The sequence below is a fragment of the Notolepis coatsorum genome, assembly GCF_963971535.1.
Source record: "Notolepis coatsorum genome assembly, chromosome: 13".
In the NCBI taxonomy this organism is placed as follows: Eukaryota; Metazoa; Chordata; class Actinopteri; order Aulopiformes; family Paralepididae; genus Notolepis; species Notolepis coatsorum.
Genome location: NC_140177.1, coordinates 24,130,775 through 24,148,665, shown reverse-complemented (window position 1 = coordinate 24,148,665; position 17,891 = coordinate 24,130,775). Strand labels below are relative to the sequence as shown.

General features: G+C 43.2%; 1 protein-coding gene across 1 annotated transcript in view; it reads right to left on the bottom strand.

Annotated features, from left to right (window-relative positions):
* Nucleotides 1–9,726: 9,726 nt before the first annotated feature.
* cplx4c (complexin 4c) overlaps nucleotides 9,727–17,891 on the bottom strand; it is a gene marked incomplete at both ends in the record, with an annotated part of 36,724 nt that continues 28,559 nt past the window's right edge. Inside the window, 2 exons of the mRNA XM_084328019.1 lie at nucleotides 9,727–9,945; nucleotides 13,833–13,920. Coding sequence (XP_084184145.1) covers nucleotides 9,727–9,945; nucleotides 13,833–13,920 — 307 coding nt within the window. The remainder of the gene's footprint in view (nucleotides 9,946–13,832; nucleotides 13,921–17,891) is intronic.

Below are 17,891 nucleotides of genomic sequence, written 5' to 3'. Positions count from 1 at the left end.
CACGACAGTCAAATAAATATAAACCTCCAAAACAATATATATATGTATTATTATTTATTATCTAAGATATTCAAAAACATCCTCAGAGTAGTAAAACGAAAAAAAGTAACACATCCTACACTATCTGGAATAAGCTACAACTAATTAACGTACGTGTAGTTAAACAAACAACGTTATATAACCCCCAGTAAAGCAGGTGAAGTTACCTTACCTCTCTCAGGTTAATATCACAGGCTGCATGCGCGCATGTTGCCTCTCAAGCCCATAAGTAGGCAAATGACAGCAAAGACACTTCCGACAGGTCCTGTAGCCACTTGTTACTCCCCGCTAAATCCTTCAAATCCCCTGCACAGTGCACACAAGTGAGCAAAGGAGCCGCTATTGGAACCCTGTGCAACAAGCGCATGGAATTCTCTTTCTGTCTTGACAAACCCCTCTTTAACCACACAGGACACCCAAGCATGTAGGGGAATGGAAGTAAAACCAGATGATTTAAGAGGTTTATTAATTGGAATCCTTCCCCTTTAAGAATGATTGACAGTTGTTTTCTGGTCAAGTAATTGCTCCAAATGTGCCCTGCATTCAGACCACAGAGGGAGGCCATTGCTAATGAAGCCTTGACAAAACTTTCTTTCAAAAAAGCTATTGTCTGAAAGATAATGGCTCGTACTGAGAGGTTCTGCTAATCCCTTCATTATGGACAATGTCAGGGAGAAAAGACACAGAGATGGTCTTTAGCTAGAGTAGTTCCACACAGTAAAGACTTGTGTTCGTCAAACAGCTTTATTCAAACAGGTCCTTGTCCATAAGGACCTTCCCATTAGTAGTGGGAAGCAACAATAAAAAACAAACGTGAAGAACTTCTGGTTTAATATTTATTTACTTTCTTTTGTGTCAGGGAAATTCTGTGTTTTTATTCATTTCCTGATACATGATATCGGAGAGCTCCAGAGTTGCTGTTATTTGTGTTTTACGTTGAATGACATCTTTCAACTGTACTGAAACTCAAAGAGCAGTCAAAATGACATTGTGTTAAAGTGTAAATATAATTTAACAATTATCCTCCTTATGGCCAAGTTTGAGCAATTTGTCAACATGACTCAATGTTGAGCGCCTTGGCCCCATTCTGTAAAGCCACAATACAATGTTCCAAGTGAGAGTGTTACACACTGACAATGCTAAACTATTTACATTTGAACATTTAAATATTTAAAAACACAATACAACGTCATTATACAGCACAAGTACAGTACAACGAAAAGAAGTTTGACATCCAACCAGAGTGCAAATGTAGCAGTAAAGTGCAACAGCAATATACATGTACAGGTGATTAAACTGGATACAAAATATACAAATTAGTAGTGTATTGCTAATCAGATGTATGTACAGAGTTGTATTATATAAATATAGACAGTACTGACCAGCAGTGTAACTAATAAGAGTAGGATATGTACAGATATAGATATAGTAAGGGACTACGTGCAGGTATGTACAGGTGAGGATAGGTATATGCGGTATATATATGTAGTATATACAGCATTACTAGATAAGTAACCTTGCTTTAGCGGCCCTTGGCGTGGCCTGGCACAGGTTGAGCCTGGGTTGGGGTCGCAGGACTCTTCTACTGTAGCCTCTGGGTTTCTCCATAGCCACCTGGCACACCCAAAGCTGGTACAGCTAAGTGTCACAGAGATCAACCCTAACCTTAATGAGCCTAAAGACTTCACTAGAGATTTCCTCTGACCTCACTTCATCTATCTAAAGATAAGTTTAAGCTCTCGTTCCAAACGGAACATCCAACATGGAAAAGTGGTATAAAACTGTTGCTTTTATAATGTTATTATAATGTTTCATAATGTTTTATAATATTGTAATATAAAGTTGTCAGTTCCTTTTTAATTCATAGCTGAAAGACTCCTCCACGTAATAGGATGTCAAATCACATGTTGTAAAATGAACATCCACATGGGCAAGATAACACACATAATGTTAATGTTAAATAAATAGGGAGCACCTAAATAAAAATAAGAAGCACCTAAATAAAAACAGGAAGCACCTAAATAAAAACAGGAAGCACCTAAATAATAATAATAATATCTTCTATAATCTTAGATTTATATAGCACCTTTGAGGATACCCAAGGTGCTTAACAGGAGGGGGCAGCTAAGGGAAGGGGATCAGGGTCATTTACAGATTTGGTGAAGAGGTGGGTTTTGAGTTGGGATTTGAAGGAGTGCAGGGATGTAGCACTACGGATGTTTGGAGGGAGTGAGTTCCAGAGGGTGGGTGCGGCAACCGAGAAAATGAAAATAGGAAGCACCTAAATGAAAATAGGGTGCACCTAAATGAAAATAGGGAGCACCTAAATGAAAATAGGAAGCACTTAAATGAAAATAGGGAGCACCTACATGAAAATAGGAAGCACCTAATGAAAATAGGGAGCACCAAGATGAAAATAGGAAGCACCTACATTTAAATAGGGAGCACCAAAATGAAAATAGGAAGCACCTAAATGAAAATAGGAAGCACCCAAATTAAAATAGGGAGCACCTAAATTAAAATAGGAAGCACCTAAATGAAAATAGGAAGCACCTGCATTGCTTCCTAGTAAGTATAAAAATCTGAGGTTATTTGTGTGTCTTGACAAGTTAAATCAAGGGCATCTCGGATAATTGAGATCATTTTCAAATATGTTTTTGTCACCAACAACCGCCTTCAATGGGCCTTTCCTTCCACGCACAGGTATCTCATCCCCAGGGGGTCAATCAGGCAGGTGTCACCATTCTTCATGTGTGCATGTTGTTTGACACGACCGAGCAAACAAGATATTCCAGATAACTACTAACTAGTTTAATTTTGGTCTCTCACAAATTTTCCCCGCCTTTTAAAATAATACACCCCGGCTAAATTTGTTTATTAACCCTCCTAGATGACAAATCCATTGAGAAACGGACCTTCGCTCTCCACGGTCATGGAAGTGCCACAGATGACCCTATCTAGCAGGGCTTTGTGCTTGCCACCATATGGTGAGCTTAATGCAAGTCAGGCAAACAGTGAACGCCATGCACGCGTCGTCCTGTCACCTTTTACAGGTAGAGAGGAAGGAGACGACAGACCTGCAGCCTCCATCAGTCAACATCATTATTAACCCTTTACCGGTCACTTCTTGAAATACCTGGAAATTCACAATTTCAACTCTAGAATGATATTTTGGTGCTATTTCAAAAGTTATCTACAATTTTGAAATAAAACAATTTTGATTTTCCCCCTGTAAATTAAGGTTAACCAAAGTGTCCGTAAACTCGACCGGTACCCCTAAACATGTGGGGCATATTTTTCCTTAGGGGGCATATCTATGAAACTTGGCAGGCTGATTCATAACATAAAATAAATAAGAAAATGTATTTGGAGTTTTCTTGAATTTGCGTTGCCATGGCAACAGTAGCCGATAAAGGCCCAAATAAGAATAGCGGACAAAACTATATAACTACATGGTACTACAGGGTACTACAGGGTACTACATGGTACTACATGGTACTACATGATACTACATGGTACTACATGGTACTACAGGGTAGGAGTGTAATGGTACACAAAAACCACGGTTCGGTACGTACCTCAGTTTTGAAGTCACGGTTCGGTACGGGTTTTCGGTACAGTGGGGGAAAGTTTGGCTTTCCATGTTCCACTCAGGGGTGATGCAGTGTGCAGTAACTAATTGTACTTGTAGGGCTGTCAACGAATATTCTATATTGAAATGAATAATCGACTTGTGAAAAAACAGCCCCCGGTGGGCGGTCGTTAGTGGTTAACATACCATTGTATTTGTTCGGTACACTACACAGCCGTTCGGTACGGTACGGTACACACTGAAACTTGTTCGGTTCGGTACGGATACGTGTACCTTTACACCCCTACTACAGGGTAATACATGGTACTACAGGGTACTACAGGGTACTACATGGTACTACATGGTACTACAGGGTACTACATGGTACTACATGGTACTACATGGCAATACATGGTACTACAGGGTACTACATGGTACTACATGGCACTACAGGGTACTACACGACAATACATGGTACTACATGGCAATACATGGTACTACAGGGTACTACATGGCACTACAGCACTACATGGTAGAAGTAATACCCTAAGTGTGACTGACTAGATGCATCGGGCATATGTCTAAAAATGGACACTGTCACTTCACCTGAAGGGGCATATGACCGTTTATGGCTTCACCACTTTTTAGCTAACAACAAATCCTGATTTCACTAATCCTATGCAAAAACACCTATCCCATCCTTTACAATGATTGTTCAACTGCAAAAATTAGTAAATGTTATCAACTCACCATGACTTGTTGAGGAAATAATGGATTTTGATTTCTTTTTATGTGGTGAAAAGAAGGAAGTTGCAGATCCCCATGATCTATCCTGATTGGTCAGATGGTGACAATATCTGTGTCATAGCCTGACCTGTGCTGATTGGCTGGAAGAATTTTTTTTCATAGATTAAAGATCCCCCCTCTCCAACCTGGCTAAATATATTGTATGGGGAAGTGGCCAAAAATGGTTACTTGGCCGGTAAAGGGTTAAGTATGTATCGGCACGAAGAATTTCAAAGTTTTTCCTAAATAGATAATTGTCGTAAATTAAGTCATTATGTAGGTGACACGTTATTAATTGCCTTAGTAAAGTGATACCTTTAGGCAGGCATGACTTGACTTAGAGGAGGGTGTTAATTAGCTTCATTATTCAGTTATCCAGGTAGGCAGAAACCACACCATGCAGTGCCTCAGTGTTTACACACTGTTGCCCAGTCAGCGGAAACCCGCAAATTCATACCCTGAAAAAATTAATAGCTTTGCCCCATATTTGGATTCCTGCCCATCTTATCTATTTTATTATACAGTTAAAATATATAACTCTGATTTTATATTTAAAAATGTGGTACTTGTGCTTTTTCTTAGTCTGCATTGTGGTTGTTATATTTCAGAGGACCATATATTGTACTGTATACATACTTTATAAACTATTCCCATTTATATATGTATATTGAATACAGAGGTAAATATTACATTATGTTCTAGCTCTGGAAAAGCTTGCGATTACTCAACTATATATTTGTATTCAAAGTGACTGCACAAATATTTGTTTACACAAAATATTAAATATATAAGTAGTTAAAATTTGAGGGTGTTGTATCAAATACAGCATTGCCACTTGTGTTGACATGTTGACATCTTGTTGCAATTTAGGCCAAAAAACCTCCTAGAATCTTAAGAATAAATACCTTCAAGATCCTTTGTGAAGTGTTCTCCCAATCATATATTATATTTGGCAGTTTCTTGAAAGAATCCTGAATAAATGAATACTTCATACTGTGGGATTATGAGTTCATAGTCTTAGTTTAATAGTTTAATTAAAGATGCTGTAAGTGGTCTTTTTTTGTTACATTTTCTTTTTTAATAACCTATAATATTATAATATAATAACCTTAATAACAAGTGTGTCTGGTCAGTAACATGGGTCTCCCAGTTCCTCTGCTCTGCAGTAAACACAAAATACATGTTCTGGTATCCTGTTCCCACTTTATCCAATCAGGAGAGAGGACTCCACATTGCAAAAATGGTCTGACAAAAATAAGAAATAAAAAACAGTTTTAAGCAAGTAATGTGCTTGAAACAAGTAAAATAATCTGCCAATGCAGTAAGCAAATCTGGCTTGGTAAGATTTCTTGAAATAAGTTTAAATATCTAGAGTTTTTTCGAGTGTGCCAATCTTTGCCGATTGGATAAAGTGGGAACGGGATACCAGAAAAGTAGGCGGGGTGGAGGGGGGGGGGACTGTACATTGGAGGGGGTTGAGTTTGGACATTTACAGGGGCCAGTTTCGGATTGCAGTCTCCCGTAGGTGCTCTTTTAGAGAGGTTCCACATTGTTGTTGTGTAACGGAGGTACCGCGAGTCTATCCACAGTCACGATGGACTTCAAGTGTTGTGAAGTGACTGTGGACGTTAGCGGTACTGCAAGTTAAACTCACTCCCCCTTAAAAGGCATCCAGACACATTACCAAGAAGTGAATTCACCTCTTGGTATAGTGGTCTGCGATGTCGCCCGCGGCGCGGGAGACCGGGGTTCAACTCCCACTCGGGGCAATCCCTTAACAGGGGTCGAATCTGAAACACAACGCAGAGCAATACGAGACCGGTTACAGTTGCATAATTGCGAAGTGTGTTTAATCCCTTGTTTGAGCCGAATCTGGGTTTAACATGATTTGTGGAGCTCCCTCTGGTGTTGTGTTCGTGGTATTCACTGACCTTTGGGAAGTATTTTGACATGTACATGAGTACCTTAGTGGTGTATCTTGTAGACCATGCCCATTGCAAGTTGCTGTACTCTGTCGTCTACTCTAAGGTTGTCAAAGTGGGCAGGGGTGAGGTGGGTTCTAGTAGTAAGGTCAAGCAGTAGTCTGACCAGTTTGTTTTGTGATGTTTGTAATTTTGTTTTTAGCGCCTTTGAGGTGCTTTGGTACCATGAGGTGCAAACATAGTCGTAGTACCCTTGAATGAGTGTTCCTGCTAGAGTCTTCAGGGTATTCTTGTTTACCAGAGAGGAGATCCAGTACAAGAATCTAGTTCGTTGGTTGACTTTTTTGATTACATTGGATACCATTTTGTAATGATAGTTTGTTATCAGCGAGCCAGGTGCAGATTCTGCCGAGTTCCGAGCTGAGGGTACCTGAGGGTAGCTGGGAGACCCATGTTACTGATCAAACACTCTAGATCAGTGTAGAACTATTTAACACTTATTCTAACAAAAATAAATACCACTTACAGCACCTTTAATGTGCCACTGTAAATTGTGTTACAATACAACTGTGTCCAGAGTCCCTATGACAGACAACTGTGTCCAGAGTCCCTATGACAGACAACTGTGTCCAGAGTCCCTGACAGTCACGTTTTACTTGTGCTCTTTACCCTGAACATCTAACTCACATATCCACATCCTTTTCTGACTGAACGGCCAAGTGGATAAGACCCACTTGATGGTCCATTACGGTACCTCCCAAGTGCCGCGAGTAATGGAGTAACGTTTCAATATACGCGAAGGAAGTTCATAATGATTTTATCACGTTAATATATTAAGGCTGTCCCTCTTTGCTTGTTTCCTCATTATCCTAATTGAGCACAAATTGGTTAAGAGGGCACAGCGTAGCTATCAAGCTGCTTAGTTTTATCAGATGTCAATTTAAGCCCCTGTGATCCTATTAGGAAGAAAGCAGCTAACGTTTAAAGGCGCTGTGTCAGCTTACAGGGGAAAGGGGGATGGGGAGCAGCAGGGGGCGGGACAGAGATGATGGAAAGGCAGGGGAAACGACCAGAGACCGGTCATGTGATCAGCTGGAGCTAAAGGCTCAGAAAATAGCCCACTCGTTAGCTGATGCTCGTTACACGATGCTCGTTACACTATTTGGTTAGATTCCGTTTTTTTGTCTTTGATTGTTTCATATGTGCGTGTGGCCGTTTATGAACATAGTTTTGCTGTGCCCTGTGTTTACAGGAAACACAAAATGTCCTTTTTCTGTGTTTTGCATTGTTTTTACAGAATGAGGGGTTGTCCCAACATTGAGAACATGTTAAATATGTACATTGTTTTTACAGAATGAGGGGTTGTCCCAACACTGAGAACATGTTAAATATGTACATTGTTTTTACAGAATGAGGGGTTGTCCCAACACTGAGAACATGTTAAATATGTACATTGTTTTTACAGAATGAGGGGTTGTCCCAACACTGAGAACATGTTAAATATGTACATTGTTTTTACAGAATGAGGGGTTGTCCCAACACTGAGAACATGTTAAATATGTACATTGTGCCTTTTCTGCAGTTCAGCTGATGACGAGAACCCTCCCTATTGAAACAAGCCATTCAGAATTGCAGCCACATTTGCCGTATAGTAAGACCTCATACGTGCATGTACTGTATGTGCATTTGAAGAGAGATAAAAATGCGTGTGTACAAGATAACGGCTTGCTCGTAGATCTTCTCCTAAAATATGTTTCTGACAACATTTTTAACGGTAAGATTGCTATGCTATTGCCGGATCTTGAGTCATATTTGATTTTCATTTGATCTGAAAGTTTGACAGTACAGGATCGTGCATCACTGCTAGATGTACAATCATTTTAAATCGTATTTGTACGATCAAGGCAGCTCACTCGTTACAGGCACAGAAACAGCCCGTTGAGAACAGGACTGAAACAGAGATATAGAGGCTGCTATAATACAAAAAAAATACATGTTTAGGGACCTCAAAGACCCATATTAACTTGTTGAAAAGGACTAAAACATGTCCAATTTAAAAAAAAAAAAAAAAAAAACACCCTTATCTTTTACTTCTGTTTTATCTATATATTGCCTTTGGTGTACATATTATTTATTATTATTAAATACTTGCTGGTCTGAAATGTCCCAGCATTTTCAGTAACTCAAAACATTAATCCACACAATCTCACACGGTTAAATTGGTAGAAAAGGGGTTTTTCTAGTTTGTCCTATGTGTTCACGGATGTGGATGGCCGGGTTCCTCCCTTTATCTCGTAGAGTTGATCCCTTTTCTCCTTTCTCAAAATGGCGTAGGGCTAGCCACATATTTGCATTCAGAATGGGAAGGTTCGGTCCATCCGTTGTTCTCCAGCCCATAGTGTCTGTGGCCAGGCTGCTATTCCTAGGTGGATTAGGTTTAGTCTATCAAGATTATTTCCCTTTTTGTACCATTGCATTTTAAGTAAAGTAAAATATACAAAAATGTATTGTGTCTGTTAATCATCAGAACGGGCAAATAGTTTACAAGGCAAAACGTTAAATTCTGCATTACACTGCATTTTCATCCCAATCTTGAAAATGATCAAATATGAATTCTTAACAAATATGAATTTAACTTAACATTGTGTAGTTACTAGTTACTAATCATGGTGTATAAAAGAACCATATGCAGGGAGTTTTTGTGACGCCTTGAATCGGATGATGTCGATTTTCTTTTTCACTGAGAATACAATTAGAACCCTACCCTTGATGACGGTATTACTTAGGACAAGTGCCTGCATTTGTTTCGTTATCATTTAATCCCTTTCTTGTGGCTCCATTAGGAGAGACAGAACCTTTTGAAACATTGATGTACTTTAGCTTGTAATCTTTTCGTTTGTCACAACAGCCATCAAGGGGTTAAGCCTCACCCACCTTCTACTCACCACAGATTAGGCCCATCCTTGTAAGATAAGGCCTGGGTCAACCCATAAGTCAAGTTCATTGGCTGGCTGGCACCCTTTACCTACTGTATATGGTATAGTATAACTGCTGAGAGTCTTCACAAAAAAGATCACCATTCATTTAAAAACAATTTATTCATCTTTTCTTGAGAGATCCATCAACTCTTTCAAGATATAATAGTTAATGTAATGTATAAAAGATATGATTTCTTATGGTAAAATTAGATTTTTGGAAAATAACATGTAAGCCAAGGATACCCTCTATGACCATACTTATTTATGATAGCAACTGTAATACCTGTAAAAATAGCAAAGATGCATCTTGCTGGGATAAAATCACTAGCAATTAAGTGTTTCACAACAAAAAATGATCTGTTCAGTTGACCTGAAACGTTCATATGACCAAACCTCTGAGGAGTGGTTGTCGAAAAGCCTTTCACCATATTCACATGATGGCACACTTCTCTTCAGCGACCTGCTTCACCTCTGCCATTGTGGTCTGGGCTTTGGCTTTTAACGCATCCACATCCATGTTCTGAAGTTGCAAAAGAAGTGAATCATTGATCTCCTCTTCCTCCTCATCTTCATCTACCATCTTGGCCAGGTCCTCTGGCAGGTCAAGGTCATCTCCTGCCATCTGAACTGTTGCATCATCCTGAGGACTCTTTGAGGGGTAAAAAAATAAAAGAAATTAAAAGAAAGTTTAGAATGATTGTCAGACGCTTCTATAACCAACAAACCAGGTACTTATCCCCCCCCCCCCCAAACACACACACATACATATGATGACCTTTTATTTGACCCCTATGAGTAGCATAGATGTTTGGCAAGGGAATTGGGTTTTTTCATTGAGCACTTATGCTTATCATTAGGGCATCTTGAGTTTTATTATAAATATTGGGGATTGGGAGACTTAGTGTTCAGGATAACAGAACATGAGGTGAGGAGGACCTTTAAGAAAGTGAATATCAGGAAGGCAGCAGGACAGGACGGCATCCTCGGCCGCGTCCTAAAGGTCTGTGCCCACCAATTGGCCCTGGTATTCACTGACATATTTAACCTGTCCTTAGAACAGGCTGTCATCCACTCATCCCCACCTGTCTGAAGAAGTCCACCATTATCCCTGTACCCAAAAAATCCAAGCCTGCTTGCCTCAACGACTATCGCCCCGTAGCTCTCACCTCCATAGCCATGAAGTGCTTTGAGAAGCTTGTGAAGGGCTACATCTGTTCCTCCCTCCCCATCAACCTGGACCCCCTGCAATTTGCATATCGCCCCAACAGGTCCACGGAGGACACCATAGCCCATGTGCTGCACACAGCAGCATCACACCTGGACAAGAGGCAGGGGAACTATGTGAGAATGCTATTCATCGACTACAGATCAGCATTCAATACCATAGTCCCCTCCAAACTCGTAGCCAAGCTCAGGGACCTGGGCTTGAACTATGACCTCTGCCAGTGGGTCTTGGACTTCCTGACGGGAAGACCCCAGGTGAGAGCAGGCAACTGCACCTCCTCATCCATCACCCTCAACACAGGGGCCAGGGCTGTGTTCTGAGTCCCTTCCTCTACTCGCTGTACACACATGACTGTGTGGCACAGTGGAACAACAACACAATCATCAAGTTTGCTGACGACACAGTAGTGGTGGGCCTGATCTCTGCAAACGACGAGAGGGCCTACCTGGAAGAAGTAGAGGATATGGCGCAGTGGTGTCAGGAGAACTGCCTCTCCCTGAACATCAGCAAAACAAAAGAGATGATTGTGGACTTTAGAAGGACGGGGGCCAGGGACTACAGCCCCCTCAGCATCGACGGAAGAAGAACTTCTACTCAAGCACAATAGAGAGCATCCTGACTGGTAACATCACCTCCTGGTTTGGGAATAGCACCGCAGAAGACCGTAGCAGACTACAGAGAGTGGCCCGTTCAGCCGAACGCACAATTGGAGGTGGGCTTCCCACTCTCCAAGACATTTACAACAAGCGTTGCAGGGGTAAGACGAAGAGAATAATCAAAGACTCTAGTCACCCAAACAACTGCCTCTTTGAACTGCTGCAGTCAGGCAAGCACTGCTGGCAAGCACAGAGAGACTCAGAAGGAGCTTCTATCCCCAGGCCATCAGGATGCTCAACGACAATAACACTATGTAACAATCCATTAAATACACTTACAGCAAGGGCGGCTACGTGGTGCAGTGGGCAAGGCGCTCACCATGAATACTGGAGATGCTGGGTTCACCTGTTCGAGCCCAGCGCTCCACATTGCTTTCAGTTTAGCTGGTCGTCCGTACTAATACACATTGGCAGTATTAGGGGGTGGGAAACTGATGGGTGGGGATCGGGCGTTGTGGACAGCGACTCCTACAGGTCGGTTGGTGCGCCTGCGCAGTAGAATCAGGAAGCGATGGGGGCAGCGCCCCTCCAAAGCGCAGACCCCTGACGCTGAAAGATCGAGCCGCGCAGGTGAAAAGATGCGACTGCTGTTACCTCGAGTATCCGAGGGGACTCGTGCTATGTATGACTTAGTCCACATTGCAGCCGACTTGTGGGAGGCAAGAAACGGCGTTCGAGACAGGGGAGGGTTGAATTGGATGATACGAAATTGGGATGGGAGAAAAATTGAAAATGGGAGAAAAAGTGGATCAAAAAAAAAATACACTCACAGCTAGGGATGGGTACCGAATTCGGTACTTTTGAGGTACCGAACCGAAACACGTCGGTACTACCGAGTATCGAATCAAGTGAGAAACCGAAAAAATAAAAAAAAATAAAAAAAAATCTTTTTTATTATTATTATTTTTTTTAATTTTTTTTATTTTTTTTACTTTTTTCTTTTCATGTCAACGTTCACACGCACAATATATGCTTACCTAGGATTTGACTTGATTCAACAACAAAGCAGTCGGAGCAATGACAAGCCGAAAACTGTCGAAATTGTAGCTATTTGAAGTTTGGATTTATTTTTACGACTGAGACTAAAGTACCGAAAAAAGGTACCGTTGGGTACCGGTATCGATTCACAGGTACCGGTACCGGTATCGGTTCAAATGTGAAAGGTACCCATCCCTACTCACAGCACACACATCCACACATACACACTCACTTTAAATAAACAACTCACTGTAGCACTCACTTTAGACACTTTAACACACTTTATTTTATTGGTAAAGAGATTTGCACTACAACTCATACCTCATTCATACCTCATTGCACCTTACCCTAAGTTGTACCTCATCCCATTCCCACATTGTACAGTATACTGTATTTTACTGTAACTCAGCTACTATTTTTTTCTACTCTGTATTGTACTGTATATTGTATATATGTATATTGATGAACACTTTTGTTTACACTTTGTTTACATACTTTTGACTTTCTACTTTATCTATTTTTATTTTTATCTAGCACACTCTCAGGAGCAAAACAGAAAAAAGTATTCTGTATTTTTGTATGACAACTAATAAAGAAACTTGAAACTTGAACTGGGTGGAGTGAAGCCTGGTCTGGCTCTTGAGGGTGGTCCTCCTGGGTATCAGGTCACCACCCTCCTCTTTTCTCAGTCCTCACAATAAACTGAGTAGCGTCGATGTGTGGCAAGGGGATTGGGTTTCTTCATTGAGCATTTATCCTTATCATTAGGGCACAAGTATCTTGGGTTTTTATGTATTAAATACATTCCCAGGCCTAGTCCACTATGGGCCGGGACACAATATAACACCTGGGCCTTCTGGTCCACATCTGACGCGAATACTAGTATGTACTAATGAGGACGGTCAAAATAACTAGTGGATTCAGAAAGGAGCTTGGACAATATGTAGTACTGGCTATAGAGTCTTGCAATGCATGTTTTACAACTATTTTGATGATGCAGAGTTGCAGACATGACTGCTGATACAGACTGACTTCATTCAGACATGACTGCTGTCATCAGTCTGCAGGCTGATACAGGCTGACTTCATTCAGACATGACTGCTGTCATCAGTCTGCAGGCTGATACAGGCTGACTTCATTCAGACATGACTGCTGTCATCAGTCTGCAGGCTGCTACAGGCTGACATCATTCAGACATGACTGCTGTCATCAGGCTGCAACAGACTGACTTCATTCAGACAATCTTGACTGTTAACTGTGGACTTTGCAAAGTGATGCTAATTAATGCAACGCATGGAGGTGACATTACAGTCATCGGGGTGACATTACAGTCATGGAGGTGACATTACAGTCATCGGGGTGACATTCACAGTCATGGGGGTGACATTCACAGTCATGGGGGTGACATTACAGTCATGGAGGTGACATTACAGTCATGGAAGTGACATTCACAGTCATCGGGGGGTGACATTCACAGTCATGGGGGTGACATTCACAGTCATGGGGGTGACATTCACAGTCATAGAGGTGACATTCACAATCATGGAGGTGACTTTCACAGTCATGGGGGTGACATTCACAGTCATGGGGGTGACATTCACAGTCATGGAGGTGGCATTCACAGTCATGGAAGGTGACATTCACAGTCATGGAAGTGACATTCATGTGGCTCCTTACATCTGGAAGTCTGTATTTGTCTCTCAGTAAGACCCTCAGATTGGCTCTCTCCGCCTTCTTCGTGGCAAACTCCTTGTCGCGCTCAAGCCTGTGGAAAACAGTTGGAATTAGACAGCCTGTGTAAACAGTACAGTTTCTGGCTGTTGTTTTTTTGGGGGGGGTTCCTCTTTTCCCATTTCATTTATTTTTTCAAATGTTGTTTTGCCGGACAATGGTAAATGTACTATGGTTTGTGCATAGATTTTTAAAGGAGCAGTTCACTTTAGAATTACATTTCTCAATCAAAACCTTGTTGAGGATTGTGTGTCCATGTAACAGTGAGTTAGCAGCTCTATCTTAGCCTTCTTGCAAATAGCCTTAAGTGCATGGGGCCCGTTTCTTACAATGACCATCAAGCATCACTAAATGGCTCTGGCAGCATCATCCATGTGTTTTGTAGTCAAACCCAGCTCACTGCAGAAAGAAAACAGACCTCAAGAGTTGCCATTATTAAAAGGTTTCATAGCTCCATATACAGTCCTTCCGTCCTTTTCAGTGCAGATGGGGTCATTTGTATGTGTTAATAACGTAAATACAAGTGCAAAATTGGTAAACATGTCAAATGTAATTCTGATATGAAAGGAATAATTTTTTTTATCCACTTTTTCCTCCTTCTTTTTCTGTTTTTCTCCCATCCCAATTTAGTCGTGCCAATTCCCCCCTCCCCTGTCTTGATCATTGCTTGCATGTGCCCCCCACTGGTCGGTCGTAGGGAGGGTTGAAGAATCTATCGCATGTCCCCTCCGATACATGAGGAGTCAGCCAGCCACTTCTTTTCACCTGCCAGGGCAGACTCTCATTGGCGAGTTGTAACGTGTGGGAGGCTCACACTACCCTCGACATCTCCTGTCCTTGCTGTGCAGGCGCCCTGACCGACCTGTAGGAGTCGCTGTTTACAACGACCAGATTACCACCCATCGACTCCCCTCACGCTGACTCTGCCAATTGAGTCAGTATGACGGCCGGCCCAAGCCGGAGGCAACGCTGACAGCCGGATTCGATACCGGTGTCTCACGCGTTGGTGACGAGTGCTTAGACCACTGCGCCACCCAGCCGCATGATATGAAAGGAATTTGAAAGTCCTGTTTACCTGTCATACCTCTTCTTAAAATCGCTGGCAGATCCAGAGCCTTTATTAATCCCCTTGGGGAAATTCGTTCTCTGAATTTGACCCATCCTAACTATTAAAAGCAGTGGGCAGCCACACAGTGCGGCACCCAGGGACCAACTCCAGTCGTAAATTAATGCCAGTACCTTGGCAATGGCAGAAAACCTAGCATGTATGTGTTTCTGTGGTGTGGGAGGAAACCCATGCAAACTCCACACAGAAAGGCCTCCTGCTGGGTTGTGAACCCAGGACCTTCTTGCCCTGAGGCAACAGTACTAACCACTGCACCGCCCAGTTAGATAAGGCTTATAGAAGAGAGCCGACAATGAAGGGTAGATGCCCAAAAAGCCCACACTCCTTAATGTCACCTTTTGACCCATAATCTGGTCAAATGGTTTGGCCTTCCAACGTTCTTCCTCAGGGCTTTAAAAATGGTGGCGATGCACGGACGTGTTTTTGCATAAATCAAAATGGCAGCCATAGTCAAGTCAAGAGTTTTAATTGTCACGGCATACAAGTATACAATGAAATGCGGGTGGTCTTGCCCGCGACGATGTGCAATACAGTGGTACAACATATAATAGAATCCAATAAAAAAAACAGTGGTACAACATATAATAGAATCCAATAAAAAAACAACATTGTGCAATAAACAGGTAACAGGTAACATGGTGTGACATCTCGGTATCTGTACATAGTATTTACAGAGCATATAGAACATGATAGGTAGCTTTAGTAGTGCAATACACTGTTCCTGTTGTTATACTAATTTAAAGTGGCCTTTCCTCTTGGCCATAAGTGTGCGTGTGTGCGGCGTGAGTGTGTGCCCGCTCGTGTTAAAGTGGCTGCTAGTGTGCGAGCGCGCATAGCGTGCGTGTCGTGTGTGCGCTCGTGTGTGCCTGTGTGTGGATAGTTCAGTGTTCTGTGGCACTCAATGTTCATTGTTCAAGGCTCTGATGGCCTGGGGGAAGAAGCTGAGCCTAAGCCTCTCTGTCCTAGTAGCTGGGGTTCGCAGGCGTCTGCCTGACCTCAGCAGCTGGAACAGGCTGTTATTGGGGTGGTGGGGGTCTTTCATTATTCTGCAGGCGCTGGATTTGCACCTCTTGTTGTATAGAACCTGCAGGGGAGGTAGCGCAATACCCGTGGTACGCTCGGCTGAGTGCACCACTCTCTGTAGGGCCTTCTTGTCCTGTGCCGTGCTGTTTCCATACCAGGCAGTGATGTTTCCGGTCAAGATGCTCTCTACAGCTCCTGAGTAGAAGGACTGGAGTATCTTCCCCGATACTCTGAACTTCCTTAACTGTCTCAGGTGGTAGAGGCGCTGCTTCGCTTTCTTTACTACTGTGTCTATGTGTGTTGACCATGTCAGATCCTCTGAGATGTGGACCCCCAGGTACTTAAAGCTGCTCACCCTGTCCACGGTAGCCCCGTTAATCATCAGTGGTGTGTGTGTCTCCTGCTGTCCTCTCCTATAATCCACGATCAGCTCCTTGGTTTTACCAATGTTCAGGAGCAGGCTGTTGTCCTGGCACCAGCGTTCCAGTACCTCAACCTCCTCCCGGTAGGCCTTCTCGTCGTTGTCCGAGATCAGCCCCACCACCACCGTGTCGTCTGCGAACTTCACTATGGAGTTGGAGCTGAACTTGGCCACACAGTCGTGTGTGTAGAGTGAGTACAGCAGGGGGCTTAGAACACAGCCCTGGGGGGACCCGATGCTCAGGGTGATGGTGTTGGAGGTCTGACCCCCCACCCTGACCGCCTGGGGTCTTTCACTCAAAGTCCAGTACCCAGGCGCTCAGGGCGGAGCTCAGACCCAGCTCGATCAGCTTGTCCACCAGTCTGGTGGGGACTATGGTGTTGAACGCTGAGCTGTAGTCAATGAACAACAGTCTCACATAGCCCCCCTTCTGACGGTCAAGGTGGGAGAGAGTGCTGTGCAGTACCTGGGAGACTGCGTCGTCAGTGGACCTGTTTGTCCTGTATGCAAATTGCATAGGGTCCATATCACTGGGGAGGGAGGCACAAATGTGGTCCTTGACCAGCCTCTCGAAACATTTCATGACCACAGAGGTGAGTGCCACCGGTCTGTAGTCATTTGGACATGTTGGGGAGGGTTTCTTCGGTACAGGGATGATGGTAGACATCTTGAAGCAGGCAGGGACCACCGACTCCGCCAGGGACTGATTAAATATGGCGGTGAACACCGGGGCAAGCTGGTTGGCACAGGACTTAAGTATGCGTCCTGTTATACCATCTGGGCCAGCAGCCTTCCTGGTGTTCACCTGCATAAATGCTCTTCTCACACTGTGTTCCGACAACGAGAGAGCGCCCCCGCCCCCCCGCGGTTGCCCCCCCCCCTCCACAACAGCCGGCGCGCCAGTGACGTCACTAGCCAGAGGGCTAGCGGCGACACTGTCTACACCGAACCGAGCGTAGAAGGAGTTGAGTTTGTCCGCGAGAGGCGTCGCCGCTCCCCATTGAGGGGGCGCTGACTTTGTAGTCAGTTATTGTCTTCAGTCCCCGCCACAAGCCTCTTGTGTCGTTTTGTGCCATTTGTGTCTCCAGTTTATCAGCATATGTCCTCTTAGCAAGTTTAACAGCCTTGCGCAGAGTGTAGACTGAAGCCTTGTACTCTTCCATATTTCCTGACTCTCTGCCCAGGTTATAAGCCGTGGTGCGAGAGTTCAGAGCTGCTCTGATAGTACTGTCCACCCAAGGTTTCTGGTTTGGGAACACCCGCACCATTTTCGTGAGGACAATACTGTCATCTACTGTTGTTATGTAGCTCACAACGGTATCAGCGTACTCGCTGACGTCACTGGCGCTTCCTTGAAACATGTCCCAGTCTGTGTCTGCGAGCGCCATAGTGTCTAACGTATCACATTCATATTGCTAACATTAGTAGAACATCA